Here is a 15,915-nt window from a genome sequence, read left to right as displayed (position 1 = left end):
GTTGAAAATTAACCGAAATGTGATCCCTGTTAAACATAAGAGTGGGAATAAGAGAGGGAAGAGATGTATAATTTGGGACATGCTCGGGCTGACTTGCCCCAATTGGTAGAGTTGGAAACATACCAGGGGATTCCAATTCAATCCCATCAAGGTGGCATGTGCCAATGCCATCTCACTACTCCAAGTGATCAATTTCAGTTCACAATTGATCATAATGAAAGGACTAAGAGTCAAAGGGAGCACATAAACAAGTCTAGTATCTGCTAACACCAACCGATAGAATAAATAAAGGGGAGAGTGATCCAACATGGGAAGTGAGATACTCAGCAGACTCATAGAATGGCGGATGTCCTAAATAGCACTCTGGCCTCAGAATCAGCCCTAAAGGCACTCGGATCTGGCTGAAAAGCCCATGAGAGTATTTCAGGCATGGAAAGCCAAGACACTCTGGCAAAAAGATCTCTGTGAGTGAGATCCCAGTGGAAAGAACAGGTCTTCAAAGAGGGAGGTGCCTTTCTCTGAAGGGAGGAGAGAACCTCCACTTTGACTATGACCGTGTCTAAACAAGATAAGAGTCGGAGAACTCAAGGGGCTTCCATAGCCTTGGAAACTCATAACTGGTGCATAGGGAGATTACTGATGCCATAAACAGGAGTGTCAATTGGTAAAGTCAACAACAGGAGTCACTGTGCACTTACTCCTCATGTAGGATCTCGGTCCTTAACGTGCTGTACACTGAGGCTTAATGCTATAACGAGTACTCAAACAGTATATTTCACTTTGTGTTTCTATGGGGGTGCAAACTGTTGAAATCTTTACTTAATGTACACTAAACTGATCTTCTGTAAAAAAAAAAAAAAAAAAAAAAAAAAAAAAGAAAGAAAGAAATTTTCAATTCCCAACTTGACTCTCACTGGGATTAAACATGACAATAGGTCTGATCTGATTTCATCATCATTTTAAAAAAATCATCTATTATTTTTCACTTTATGTTTCTGTGTGGGAGCAAACTGTTGAAATACTTACTTAAGGTATACTAAGCTGATCTTCTGTATATTAAGATATTCGAAAATGAATCTTGATGTGAATGGAAGGGGAGAGGGAGTGGGAAAGGGGAGGGTTGTTGGTGGGAGGGACGGTATGGGGGGGGAAGCCATTGTAACCCATGAGTCGTACTTTGGAAATTTATATTCATTAAATAAAAGATAAAAAAAAAATCATCTATTATTTTTCTTTATGTTTCTGTGTGGGAGCAAACTGTTGAAGTCTTTACTTAATGTATGCTAAACTGATCTTCTGTATATAAAGAGAATAAAAAATGAATCTTCATGTGAATGGAAGGGGAGAGGGAGTGGGAACGGGGAGGGTTACAGGTGGGAGGGATGTTATGGGGGGAAGCCATTGTAATCCATAAGCTGTACTTTGGAAATTTATATTCATTAAATAAAAGTTAAAAAAAAAAAGAAATCCTGGCATATGTACTCTAAGAATGTTGATCAGTAGGAGAAAAAAAAAGAATCCTCTCTTTTGCAACAACATTGATGCAACTGGAATCCATGATACTTAAAGAAATGAGCCAGTATCAGAAAAGACATATGCCATGTGTGTCTAGATAGAATCTAGAAACAACTTAAAACACAGGTCAATAGTTCTAAGAAATTGGACAGCAGACTGGTTATTGTAAAAAGAAAGAATCATTATTTGACTTACGATATAAAAATGGGATGGTTCAACTTTTGCAAATCAATCAATGTGATACACCACATTAACAAACTGCAGAAGAAAAAATATATGATTATCTCAATAGATGTAGAGAAAGTATTTGATAAAACACAACACTCTTTCATGATGAAAACTTAGCTAAAGTTTTCATGATGAAAACTCTAAGCAAATTGGGTGTGGAATGAACATTCTTCAACACAATCAAAGCAATTTATGAAAAACCCACAGCCAGAACCTTATTGAATGGGGAAATGTTGGAATAATTTCCACTGAGATCTGGTACCAGACAGGGATGCCCACTCTCACCACTGCTATTCAATATAGTTCTGGAAGTTTTATCCACAGCCATTAGTCAAGAAAAAGAAATACAAGGGGTACAAATTGCAAAGGAAGAAGTCCAATTATCCCTCTTCACAGATGATATGACTCTATTTAGGGGATCCAAAGAACTCTATTAAGAGACTATTGGAACTCATAGAAGAGTTTGTCAAAGTAGTAGGATATAAAATCAATGCACAAAAATCAACAGCCTTTGTATAGACAGGCAATGCCATGGCTGAGAAAGAAATTATATGATCAATCCCATTCACAATAGCTACAAAAACAATCAAATACCTTGGAATAAACTTAACAAAGGACATCAAAGATCTCTACAATTAGAATTATAAAATCTTTTTTTTTTTTTGACAGGCAGTGTGGACAGTGAGAGAGAGAGAGAGACACAGAGAAAGGTCTTCCTTTTTGTGGTTGGTTCACCCTCCAATGGCCGCTGCGGCCAGCGCGCTGCAGCCGGAACATTGCGCTTTTCTGAAGCCAGGAGCCAGGTTCTTCTCCTGGTCTCCCATGTGGGTGCAGGGCCAAAACATTTGGACCATCCTCCACTGCACTCCCGGGCCATAGCAGAGAGCTGGCCTGGAAGAGGGGCAACTGGGACAGAATCCGGCGCCCCGACTGTGACTAGAACTTGGTGTGCCAGCGCCGCAGGTGGAAGAAGAGCCTATTGAGCCATAGTGCTGGCCAGAGAATTATAAAATCTTAAAGAAAGAAATAGAAGAGGATACCAAAAAATGGAAAAATCCTCCATGTACATGGATTGGAAGAATCAATATCATCAAAATCTCCATTCTCCCAAAAGCAATTTATAGATTCAGTGCGATACCAATGAAAATGCCAAAGAAATTCTTCTCAGATCTTGAAAAAATGATGCTGAAATTCATATGGAAGCACAGGAGACATCAAATAGCTAAAGCAATCTTGTACAACAAAAACAAAGCCAGAGGCACCATAATAGCAGATTTCAAGACTTAGTGCAGTGGATCTATAATCAAAACAGCCTGGTATCAAAATGGATGGGTAGAACAATGGAACAGAGTGGAAACACCAGAAATCTACCCAAACATCTACAGCCAATTTATATTTCATCAAGGAGCTAAAACAAATTCCTGAAGAAAGGACAGTCCATTCAACAAATAGTGCTGGAAAAATGGATTACCCATGCAGAAGCATGAAGCAAGACCCCTACCTTATATCTTACACAAAAATCCACTCACTATGACAAGGCACTTTCAAATTATTAGAGGGCATCAAAGAAACCCTGCAAGATATAGGCACAGGTAAAGATTTCTTGGAATAGACCCCAGAGGTACAGGAAGTCAAAACTAATATTCACAATTAGATTACATCAAAAATCACTTTCATATGTCTGGTATTGGCAAAAGTAAATCAAAGCCAGATTGATAATAAATAGCAATGAACAGATGGAAAAGTAGTTTACAGAATCACTTCTACATATAATGAAAACTTGGTGTGTGATTATCACATCATTTTAAATTCATATGAAATGATATATAATTCAGCATTTTCTTGACAATGAATTACACATTGCAATGATTTAACATGTCTAAAGATTGTGCCAAAATATTTCAACTATATTAATAAGCTTATTTTAATTTAGACTCTAATGCATGAATAAAAACAGCAAAGAAACGTGTAACTCATTTTATTAAAATATGAATATGACAATGTCAATGAGTTGACATTGAAAATACAGGATTGAAAAGAAATGAAAAGTTTCAAGGGGAGCCTTTATCTGAGATTGGTTTTGTGCTTATGAACATAAAACCCAGACTAAGAAATTAGTTCACAGTATTATTTTGAAGAGAGAAGGAATGGGTCCAGCATGGGGGTATAGTGGCTATAAGTAGCACCTATAACCCCGACATCCCATGTTGATGCCAGTTCATGTTTTGTCCACTCACTTGCAACCCAGCTTTTTGTTAAGATCTAGAAAATGCTTTGGAAGATGGCCTAAGCCTTTCTGTCCCTGACAATCACTTGGAAACCTGAATTAATCTCCTTGCTTTGGCATGAACCAGCACTGGGCCACTACAGATATCTTCAGATGCCACTATCACATGGAAGGTTTCTCCCACTCACTATCTTCATTTTCTGTAAATTGGTCCTTCAGAACAAAAACATATTAAGATAAGTATAAACTGTTCATAAGGAGGGTACATTATGCAAGTGATTTTTTAATATCAGAATGCAAAATCAGTTTTATAATTTTAGATTCTGACCAATAAAAACTGAAAGAGCCTAAGAACTACTCCTGAGAACATCTGTTTCCTTAGAAATTATTCTATCCCTTAATCCTTTCAAAGCATTCTTCTCAGGTCTGAAGAGAATAATGTAGCACTTGGGGACAAAGATGCCACCCAGGAGCCCTGCACTGGAGCACAAGATGGAGAAGACCTCCACAGCCACCATGACCTTCCCCTTGGTGCTGTGGTAGACAGGCAAGAAGGTCACCCAGACACTGCAGAACACCAGCATGCTGAATGTCAGGAACTTGGCTTCATTGAAGGTGTCAGGCAGATTCCTGGCTAGGAAAGCCACAGTGAAGCTCAGCAGGGCCAAGGAGCCCAGGTAGCCCAGGACACAGTAGAAGGCAGTGACTGAGCCCTTGTTGCACACCAGGATGATGTGGCCATGCTCAGAGTGAGCATCTGTGTCAATAAAGGGAGGAGAAGTCCCAAGCCAGATGGCACAGAGAGCCAGTTGGATCAGGGAGCAGATGGGAATAATGGAGTTAGGTACCCCTGCTATCAGCCAGTGTCTCATCCTTCTCCCTGGGGCAGTGACCTTGAAGGCCAGAACCACAGTGATAGTTTTGGCTAGGATGGTGGAAACAGCCACGGTGAACACCACTCCAAATGTGGTCTGCTGGAGGACACAGGTGGTTGTGTTGGGATGACCAATAAACAGTAAGGAGCAGAGGAAGCAGAAGATGAGGGCAATGAGCAGGATATAGCTGAGACAACGATTGTTGGCCTTGACTATGGGAGTGTCTCGGTGCTTCACAAAGACCCCAAGAACCACAGCAGTGAGGACAGAGAAGCACAGAGCTGTGCAGACCAAGGTCATCCCCAGGGGATCTTCAAAAGACAGAAACGTCACTTTTTTGTGGAAGCACTGGTTTCGCTCTGTGCTGGCATACTGATGATCCAGACACTTCATGCACTGGTCCATATCTGGCAAGAAACGTACAATAACATCATCCTGAGTTCAGTTATTTCTGATTCACAAGGACCTTCTGGAATAACGGACATAGCTAGTTTAGGCAAATAGCCCTTACTTGATGTTGAAATAGCATATAAAATAACATTGAGGAAATTATTGGCCATTATTCATGCCCATCTTCCTCATGTTAGCCAAAGTTATTACTTCATCTCTCTAACTACCTTACATACTGATGAGTACATATTATTTTTCTCCTAACAAAGCCCTACAGGCTACTCTCTGAAACTACTCCTGGTGCTTTAAATCCTGCCTTTTTTGCCTGTATCATTTTAACACCACAAATTCATTCTTCATGGTTTCTCCACACTGGGAAGTGGTGATCAAGATTCCAGAGGTTTCCATGTATTATAAAGACTACTCTGACCTTTATGTATGGCACATGCTTGCTGCATCCTCACTTTCAACAAGAGCAAGCAGCACTCCTTGTTTTCTTAAGTTTTTATGTAGTGATTGCATTTTTTCATAATTTTTTTATTTTAAAGTTTTTATTCAACAAATGCATTTTTTTCATAGAACTTTAGAAATATTGTGTTTCTTTCCCCTAAACCCACCCTCCCATCCCAACTCTCATCCCACCTCCCTCACCCTCTCCCATCTCCTTCTTCATTATGTTACATTTTTATTTGATTTTATATACAGAGGACCAACTCCATATAACATATAGATTTCAATAGTTTGCATCCACACAGACACACTACATATAGAGTACAGTTTGAGAAAAAATTGTAGTCGATTCTCACAGTTCAACTCATTATGGATGGAGTTCCTAAATGGGGAATAAATGCACAGTGACTTCGTTGTTCCTTTAACAATTAACACTCGTACGTATGATATCAGTGATCACCCAAGGCTCTTGCCATGGGCTGCCAAGGCTATGGAAGTCCTCTGTAAACATAGACTCCATCAGCATTTGGACACTGCCATAAGCAAAGTGGATGATCTCTCCTCCCTCTTGAGAAGAGTATATCCTTCTTTGACGATCATTTCTTTCCACTGGGGTCTCACAGAGATCCTCCATGTAGGCTATTTTTTGGCCAGAGTCTTGGCTTTCCATGCCTGCAGTGAGCCCTTGTTTTATTGGTGTTATTCCCTCTGTACTCTCATTGCCTAATCAATGACCAAAGGGCCCCAGTCTTTATTTCTAATGAGAGTTTTTATTTATTTATAATTTAATGGAAATGCAGAGTTTCAGAAGGAGGCAGAGAAGTATGAGGGAGAGAGAGGGAGAGGGAGAGAGAGAAGGACAGGAGGGCAGGGAGAAAAAGAGAGGGAGAAAGGAAAAGAGTGAAAAAGAGAAAGAAAGACATCTTAAACCAGTGATTCACACCCCAAATGATGGCAATAAATGGAACTAGGCTGTCTTAAGGCAATAAATGGGAGCTTCTTCTGGGTCTCCTACATGGTGTGGACTCAGAAACTTGGGCTGTCTTCTATTGCTTTCCTAAGCATCAGCAGAGAGCTGCATTGGAAGTGAAGCAGCTGAGACTGGAACTGCTGCCCAACTGGGATGCTGGCATGCCAGTCAGAGGCTTCAACTACTATGATGTAGCACTGGCCCCAGGTTCCCACTCTTAGTGTCATGCACTGGGAGATTGACTTTGTGAATTTTGGGTGCACAGAAAGCACACAACGATCTCACTAAACCACATCTCTCTAAGGTAGCATCTGGATAGTCATTCTATGGGCAAGCACTGATTGAGAGATCACCCTTAGAAAACAGATGATCAAGCTCTAGAGAAACACAGAAGAGTTGTGCACTTGATACCTTCTGGATAAGATGCCACCCTTGAGCAGATTTCCATCAAGGAACACACTGGGATGCTGCCTGTAATCAAAGTCAATCTGGAGATCACCTTGAACCCTACTGGCATATTTCCACTTTGCTGCCTTTTGATTCTTGAACATGAATTTTATCTCCATCTCTGCCAGTATCCCCTTTCTTTTTCCATACATTTCTCCATCAATGTCAGTTGTCACAACTTGCAGATGTCTTCCAAAGTTTAGGTGGTCTTATTTTTGGATAGTTCATACTTTTGAGACATTACATGTGCTCATCTTTTAGAGCTTTGTTTTCCAGAATTGATAAGCAAAAATATCTCTTTTTGTATTTAATCTAGTATTCCAGCACTACTTAACTCAATTGCTGATTTTTGATTGTATTACATCATCCCAATATCAGTTGAAAATGATGCCATTTGAAATCTTCCTCTATAATAAGTTGAATGGCTTTCATTTTTATTATATGCACAAACAGACCAATGGCTAATTTCCTGCAGAAGTTGCATTCTTTATTCAACTTTGTATCCAATCTTCAGCCATAACTTCCATGTTTTTTAGCATTCTAAAATACACTTAAGGATTGAAAACTGATCCTCCTTTTTGGCATTTTGTGTTGTTTTGTTCTTTTTTTATAATTCTTAGATCACTTAAATTTATTAAATCTTTTTCTTCAGAAATGCTAATTCTTATTACTATTTTTCAAGGATTATAAACTGAATTACACTTTATGCAAGACATTGGGCATGATGTAACCTATTTAAAAATACTGTTGGGTTTACATTGTTTAAAATTTCTATGTGTGAATTTATTTCAACAACAGTGTCTTACAATTTCATTTTGCTGAAATATCTGGCAGTATTTGATCAAACAAGTTAAGATGTTCCTGTAGAAGAAACAGAATTTGTCCTATTCTGTACAGGAGTTGAGAAAGAGTTCCTTTCCTATGTGAACATTTGATAAAGGTGTTTATCACAATAAAAGTATTGGGAATTATTTTAATAACTATGAGGTTACTTGGATTTTTCAAATATTTCTCAAAGTTTTTATAATGTTTCTATCTGGAAATTTCTGAATTTCTTCTATATTCTTCAATCTATCACCATTAAATGATTCACATATTCTAGTATTAGTATCTTTTATATCTGTGCAGAGATCTCTTCAGCTCTCTTTGTGTAACATACAGACATTGTAATCTTGTTTTTAGTACTGTTCCAACTGGTTGAGGTTCATAAATTTTACTTGTTTTATGATCACCAACTGTAAGCTCTTCCAATTTTTATTTACTTCAGTTTCCTTATAATGTCCACATCCTATCTTCAAGGGCTTGTGTTGAATTTGCTGTCATTGACCTACCTTGATATGCATACTTTTTACCATGGAAGTCAGCCTGTATTCTTTCAAAATAAATTTTACTCATGAGTGTGTATGAGTGTAAGCATAGGAATGTTCCTGAAGATTTATATTTTGATATGCAATGATTTTGCTCAAAGGCTAAGGTTAGCTCGTTTATGATATCTGATGAGTATTATCCTCAGCATGATATACTGTATAATTTCTAATACAGTTTTTCAAATTACACACAGTTTGATGAGAGTTGTGCTTTCTCACTCCAAGCATGCTATACTTGAATTAGGTGAAAGCATTTTATCTATTCATGTACAAGGAACACAGACGTGAATTTACCTAAATGATTTTGCAAATACTACATGCAGTAAAGTATAGTGTGGAAACTTTTATCATTTTAAGGGTTATTACTGAATATAAGGTTTAACTTCTACCAGAAGGTGAAAAGAATCTTCTCAGCAGTCATACTCCTTTTCTTTCCATGGAGAAGAGGAATATTTTAAGAAACAGGTGTTAACTTCTCCATGAGGCTGGCTCTGACTTACCTGTCTGATTGGAAATCTCATTCTTAGGACAAGGTGTGCAATCAAAACAACAGGTAGGCTTTCCCTCCAGAGGGGTTTTCCTGAATCCAGGGCTACAACTCTCACTGCATACTGAGTGTGGAGTCTGAGAAAAATCAGATCTGTGTTGGTCAGAGATGGGACTATTGCTTATGTTCCATGTAGTGTTTTCAAGTCCTGCACAACCTGTTCACTTAAACTGTAAATACCTATTTCTGACACAATGATGGCATGCAAGTTTATTTTCTAAATAAATAGATTCAAAACATGTGGAGGAACAAGTGCGTGTACTGTCCAACCTCAGACACTAAAAACATAAGAAAGTATTTAGATTGGGAGGGGTGTAGTTTAATGTCTCTAAGTGTGTTTTTAATAAGCCAAGTGGCACAAATCCCCATATGAATTGTGGGTAACAATGTGCATTGTGAACCTTATGATCAGGTGCAACTTACCTCTGTAATTCCTGTGGCCCACTCTATCGAATTCTCAGAGAGAGACAACTTCTGGCTCTGTGAGGCATAAGGGGAAAACTGTCCTACTTTAACCTTACGTCCAACACCATAAGGAAAATTCCAAAAGTTGAGAATGTCATATTCAGCTTCCAAATTCCTCAATTGATTCAAATTCACTAGGTCACCCACAGGATTGGTAAATTGGAGGTTCTTGAGAAACGGGTGCAACTGAAAAAATACATTATATTCACATGAAGACTGCCCAAGCAATAACACATCAAACCCAGTTTAAAGAAAGCCTTTTGTTTGTAATCACAAATAAACAAAGGGAACTTTTTATGGCCACCCAATGAATTAAAACTAAAACATGATGAGAACTACATCAAAGTAAGTATGATTTCACTCATTTTCATCTAAAAACTAGGGCAATCAAAAAGATCTTACTGTGAGATTCTGATCATTTCCAACTGTGGAGTCCATGCTACTAACACTCACTTATTTTCTCAGTGTACCTAGGAAAACCATCTCTAGTACAGTTACCCGGATAAAAAATATGCAATTTAATGAGATGTCTTATGTACATTGTGGCTGAACATACTCAACAACATTTGACACTAAAAAGCAATATTTTTTTTTACTGTTGAGACGGAAAATGGAATGACACAGTCTAGGTATTCACAAGTCATAATTAAATTGACAGGATGGGAGAGTACTTTTTAAGACACAGCACTGAAGCTTATCCAAGTTACCTTCCCACTTGTCAATGGAACCCTGTGTCTTATGACAAATTACAAGCAGAGGCTCATATATATCTCGTGATTGGAGAAAGGATCCCAAGCTACTTGGTTTGAACACCAGCAGAAGCTGTTAAAGGGATCACTTCAGGAGTACATGTCATGCAATGGAAACCAAATTACCTGCCAGGGAGAAAATGCCACCTTTTCCCCCTTGTTCCCTGGTTGCATTTCTAACAATTGTAGAAGCATCTCATGTACGCTGTGGGCCACAGCATACACGGCATTATATATGTTGTAACTCCCATCACTCATGCTCATATCAAAATGATGCCATGTCAACGATTCCAAGGAGGTATTCAGTGGACAGTTTTTCAAGGTTTTGCAGGATGCCCCAGTAACTGAGCAATCAAAAACCAATGACCAGAATCTTAAGAGGTAAATGTCTTCTGGGTATTTGGAAGGGTTAACTGTCTGAAGAAAGTTTTTGAAACCAGAGATCTCACCATGGTGGTGTGAAAAAATGAGAGTCCCATGGAATGAGTGGAGCAGAATATGACGCTCATCGCTGGCAAAATCCCATTGTGAGGTGGTGACCCAGACTTTCCATGTCATTACACGTTCCCATGTTGGAAAGCTGATGCCTATGAGTGAATCAGTGTCACAGAAAAGAATCACCACATTTGCTGATGATTTTAGGATCTGGATATGAAACCTATTCTGGAGTGAAATACGAGACTCCTCAGTGACTGGGATCAATTCCACAAAGTCCACACAGATGCCATTCTTCTGCAGCTCTACTTTCAAATTGGACATAAACTGAATACCTTTTGGGAGGTCTGAGATGGCCAAACCCACCCAGGTCCAGCTGAAATGAAGCATCAAGGAGACTATGCCACGGGCCAGAGAAGTGTCTTTGGGGGCCATCTGATAGAGGGAAGAAAACTGACCACTGTCACTCAGAAGTGGTTCAAAAGACCCAATTGTCAGCTAAGGGAAAATGCAAGAAATATGTGTAAGTATATTGCCATAGTGTACTATCTTATTCCTGAAGAAATTAAGCAGATGATGGAAGCATCAGAAGATTTTAGAATATTTCATTTTTCTCATCCGCCTTGCATGAAAACATCCTAGTTCCTGAGACATTACATTCACAGATTAAGGAAAACATTTCTCATTTTCACTCGCCAACACTCAGCTTCTGATAATATGTGGCTAATCCACCTAATCTCTATACGCCTTCCCTTTTGATCACAAGCTGTGGCAAGTGTATTTGGTTCTGTCACTTAAATTTTTGGGTTTAAGTCAGGCACCTCAGGTGATGTGTTTTATCCCTCTCTTTCACTTACACACTCACCTGTGGAATTTTGTAGAGTTCCAGCAGTGTCCCTACTTGGACAGCAATTCTTGTTCCTGATATTACAGCTACAGACTTGCTCTGTTTCCTACACGTGTAATTAGGAACATCGTCTTCCAGTCCTGCAAGCCAGATGAAGGGATTCTTCAGCACCATCATGTCACTGTGCATGACATTATAGAGATCAAATCCCAAGGTCACGTTGGGTAAAAGCTGGGGGTTCTTGTTGATCTCCTCAATAGCAAAAACCAAGGCCAGAGCATACTGGTAGTTTTTGGACTGAAACCTGTATGAAATGCACAAGGATCTTTAAGGGAGAAGCCTCAAATCCAGATTATCATCAATTCTACTGTAATAACTGTAACAGATGGATTGGTCTTGGCCAAAGATTCATAGGTTCTAATGATTATCTGCACATTTGCTGAGGACAGCATGTGAAGAGTGTTGCATTTGCAGGACACATGTCCTCACCAGAACCATAGCTGCTACTCCCTTGATCTCAGTCTCCCAGCCTAAATGATTCTGAAAATAAGATCTGCTTTTACATTATAATGTCTTGGGCATGTTATCACATGGCTGTCCATGCAGCCAAAGAAAATGATCTTATTTTTAATATAAACCTATCAATTTAAATCATCTCTGGCAACAACTACATCTTCTAATTTTTTATATTTGATATCTAAATACTATAATATGCTCTGGAATGCCCTTTCGAATGTTTATGCACACCTAGAAAGAACATTCAAGTTTCAAAGAAAACTTGACAAGGAAAGGTGCATCTTTAGCACTGCCTCTACAAATACTCCTATATTCGGAAACTACAATGATGCTTCATCTTATCACATCATTATATGCTTCTTGAAATAGGAGTCCTATGATCATAAGGCTGCAGGTTGTAATGGGAAAAGAGAGTAACTCAACTGAAGGCTATGTGATCACATAGAAGGATGACGTCAAAGCACTGAGAATGGTAGATCTAAGTCTGGATATATCCTGGAAAATCTCTTCCCCAACAAACTCACCCATCAACCACCATCACAAGCCAGGAAAATGAAATCAGATTCAGAGCTTGAAAGAAGGAAATCAGTGAAAAGGGAGGAACACTTTAGAAAAGCCTGAAACACTCCCCAGTTGGATTTGTAATGCTTTACAATTAAGACATTCATGCATTTATTTTGAACACTAGGTATATATTAAAGTAAATCATTATCAGTGGTATAAGTATATACTCCAAACTGGCCTTATACACCCAATTTTCCCTACAGAACCAAACATAAATATCCTTCCATGCAAAGAACATGATGCATTTCTACTTTCCAGGTTCTGACATTTCACAAAGTGTGTAAATGAGGAGCCCCTTGTATGTATTTCAGATTTACTGTGTGTTGAGTCATTATGAATAGACTAGGTCATGGACACTGATATTAAGGGTCACTGTGTGCTCCAGAGGAAGTGACAGTCTTTCTTTTCTTGGTTCATGTTGCAACATAATATGTATGTATGCATGCATATTATATACATATTCTGCCTATATATTTACATATAGGTATCCATTACCATGTAAAGAGTTGCTCAATATCTATTGCTTTATATAAATCTCATTTCTATAAATATTTGTTATCCAAATATTTCACTCATACTTTGTATATAATGAAGAACTTTAAAAATCCTTGCTAAGAGTATCAAATAATATTCCATTTTTAGTTCATATTTCTCTGTTCCCCTCCTCATTGTTTACATTTCCATCAATTCCTTAACCTCTCATTTCTTATTCCCACTGGCATTGGTATAAAAGGTCTAAAAGATTTTTGGACACACTGGGCATTTTTGAGAGTTGCCTTTTCAATCTGTTTTATGTTGTGTTTCTTATCTCTAAGAACAGTTTATATATAATTATTGGGTATTCTAAAGTTGTTGAATCTTATATTATATTCCCAAATATCATTAACACAGGCATTTTCTCCTGGGTTTTCTAAGATTTGGTTATGATCTCCAGTTGGCAAGGTATACATCTTGGAGGAACCTGGGCTCTATTCATAAACTCTATTCCTACTACGGGAAATTTACACTCTTCTGGTCTCCATCATTTAGGGTACACGTAAATGATGTACTGCATGCATAACCATGGGGAATACCACTAATAATAATAAATAAATATTTCATAATTGGGATGTCATGTGCACTATCAAAATAGGCAAATTCATAAAAATCATGTGAAGTGAATGATATCATTATACCAAGCTGGTATCCATTAGATTTTTTTCTGGATAGAACTTAGGACAAATGCCTAAAATACTTGATCAGTTGTCTCACCTTTGTGGCACCAACTATAGTTCTAAATTCCATTGGCTTTAATGATACTGCAATGATATATGTCCTAATATCTACCTTCTATCAAAGATCTATGTATCATCAACCTACTTTTATAGCTTACAGTAGAAACCAATTAGAAATTAGCACCAAAATAAACAGATGTGAGGAAAACAATTTCACTGTCCTACAAGATACTATATTCTGGAGGCATGAAATATTCATATATAAATATATATGAAACATTTACATTTAGCTACAGGTAGACAGTATCTTAAAGATGGGCAGAAGCAGTATAATCCCTCTTCTGAAATGTATTTTTCCAGAAAAAGAATCAGGGGTGCATCCTGAATGTGTAGATTCCAACCATTACGGTTCTTATGGGTATATTCATTATTAACATACAATTATTATTATACTTGTGGCCTGAGGTTACTTTTACCTAGTAAAATCTTACTTTCTTGAATATCTTTTCTTCTTTTTGACTGTAGAAGAAATGAAGTGAGCTCATGGCCCCAAATCTAATATGTAGCAGAAAAGTTTGTGAGCACATGTGGAAGAGCTCATGTAACTCAGGGTTGTTCATTTCAGTGCATGGGTTCTGTAAGAACCTGCTACTGAGGCACAATAGGCCCCTGAGCTGATGAACAGGGACAGGGAAGGACAAGAAGATCCCAACCAGACTCTCCTTTCTCATATGATGAGATAACATTTTCCTGAGCAATTCAATGTGCGAGGCAGAAAGAAATATCTTCCACATGCTCCAAGTTAATTATCAGAACTTTTTAGGTGGGACAGAAATGGAAAGGGCAGGGACACACAACGCATGTGTCTATCCATCTGCAGACCCAATAGCAAGCATCTATTATGTAAATCAAGGAAAAATGATTATGGCAAAGAGAACTTACCGTTTGAATGTGACATATTTTTTGAAAATATTAATCATTCTGTCCACAAGGTATATGTAAATGGGGAAAAAAGCAGCGATCTCAATATCTCCATCCTTGTAATAACTCCGTTCCATCTGGAAAAAGCAGTTCGGATCATCATGACAAGTCACAAGGAGACACAGTTGCAAAAAGAGCAACAGAAAAATCAAAGGAAACATCTTCAAAGTCTATGAAAACCCTAGGACACAACCGTAGTGGAACTTGAAGGGTCATGCATGTGCATACAAATAGCATGTGTGTGTGTGTGTGTGTGTGTGTGTGTGATTCCTCGCATCAAGCCATTTTAATACTGCTCAATCTGATTTCTTTCTACCATCTGTCCATTCGTCCATGTGGGAATCTGGAAGCCTTTCTGCCCCAAGGCTCTGCAGCTCAGGGCTTCTGTCCTGATGAAAAACACAAGAAGGAAAACATGTTTGTGAATCAGCCTCTTCACCCCAGGTGCAAGTATTTCCTCCAAGTCCATGGGTACAAAGACTCAAGGGCATACCTCCTATTAGTTACATTTGGTCCATGGGCTTTGTCAATAAACCTCTCCATGAACTTTTGGCAATTATGTACCTGGATTGCATCAGAGGGCATGAAGAGAGGCATCAGGTGAGTTTCTCAGAACGTTTTCAGACCAGAAAACTCCAGTGTAACAGATGTCAAAGACCCAAAGAACAATAGGGCAGCCTCCAGACCCCATGTTCTGGGGAGCCACACATTGCCTTGATGCCACACAGACCCAAAGCAGATCCTGTTTACAAAGATACCCAATAGGCCTTCTGATTCTCAAGCACTGTGGAACCAGTAATCACCCTGAATTCAGGAGTTTCATTCTATATGTCAAATCATCACATCCTTACTTGTAAAATACGAAACCCTTCCACATTGCTGTTAACCATGGTAATCTCATGGTAAACTCTTTTCACACTAAAACCTTGGTTAATACTCTCATGAGAACTAGGGACTATTTGAGTACTTCTCACTTTTAACTATAAGGCAGACAATACTAGCTGGAAGTCATCACTTTATTCCCACCACGACAAACACCAAGGGCAGGATGATGCATACAGATACTTGTACTTCTTGAATGTAAGCGACTTTAAGGACTCATGTAGGACACCATCATGGCAGCTACAT

At 38.5% G+C, this 15,915-nt stretch overlaps 1 protein-coding gene and 1 pseudogene across 1 annotated transcript; both read right to left on the bottom strand.

Annotated features, from left to right (window-relative positions):
* The window catches only part of LOC127489058 (vomeronasal type-2 receptor 116-like), a 106,453-nt pseudogene extending 102,286 nt beyond the window's left edge, over positions 1 to 4,167 (bottom strand).
* Positions 4,168 to 4,317: 150 nt separating this feature from the next.
* Positions 4,318 to 15,566, bottom strand: LOC127489059 (vomeronasal type-2 receptor 116-like). The gene is made up of 6 exons (XM_070067594.1): positions 14,749 to 15,566; positions 11,531 to 11,816; positions 10,357 to 11,163; positions 9,440 to 9,667; positions 8,970 to 9,093; positions 4,318 to 5,252 (listed from the first exon to the last, which is right to left on the bottom strand). Exons 1-6 carry the CDS (start codon positions 14,946 to 14,948, stop codon positions 4,318 to 4,320), a joined length of 2,580 nt encoding a protein of 859 aa, XP_069923695.1. The 5' UTR covers positions 14,949 to 15,566.
* Positions 15,567 to 15,915: the final 349 nt, after the last annotated feature.

Source organism: Oryctolagus cuniculus, assembly GCF_964237555.1.
Source record: "Oryctolagus cuniculus chromosome 16 unlocalized genomic scaffold, mOryCun1.1 SUPER_16_unloc_1, whole genome shotgun sequence".
NCBI classification, from domain to species: Eukaryota; Metazoa; Chordata; class Mammalia; order Lagomorpha; family Leporidae; genus Oryctolagus; species Oryctolagus cuniculus.
This window is presented reverse-complemented; position numbering and strand designations above follow the sequence as displayed.

What these genes read in the sequence shown, in the direction of transcription:
- LOC127489059 (XM_070067594.1), bottom strand. Translation starts at nt 14,948, where the DNA reads ATGTTTCCTTTGATTTTTCTGTTGCTCTTTTTGCAACTGTGTCTCCTT. An exon ending in AACTCTACAAAATTCCACAG is followed by an intron (nt 11,164 to 11,530) that starts GTGAGTGTGTAA and finishes ATTTTCCCTTAG; the next exon opens with CTGACAATTGGGTCTTTTGA. An exon ending in TGGCATTTTCTCCCTGGCAG is followed by an intron (nt 9,668 to 10,356) that starts GTAATTTGGTTT and finishes GTATTTTTTCAG; the next exon opens with TTGCACCCGTTTCTCAAGAA.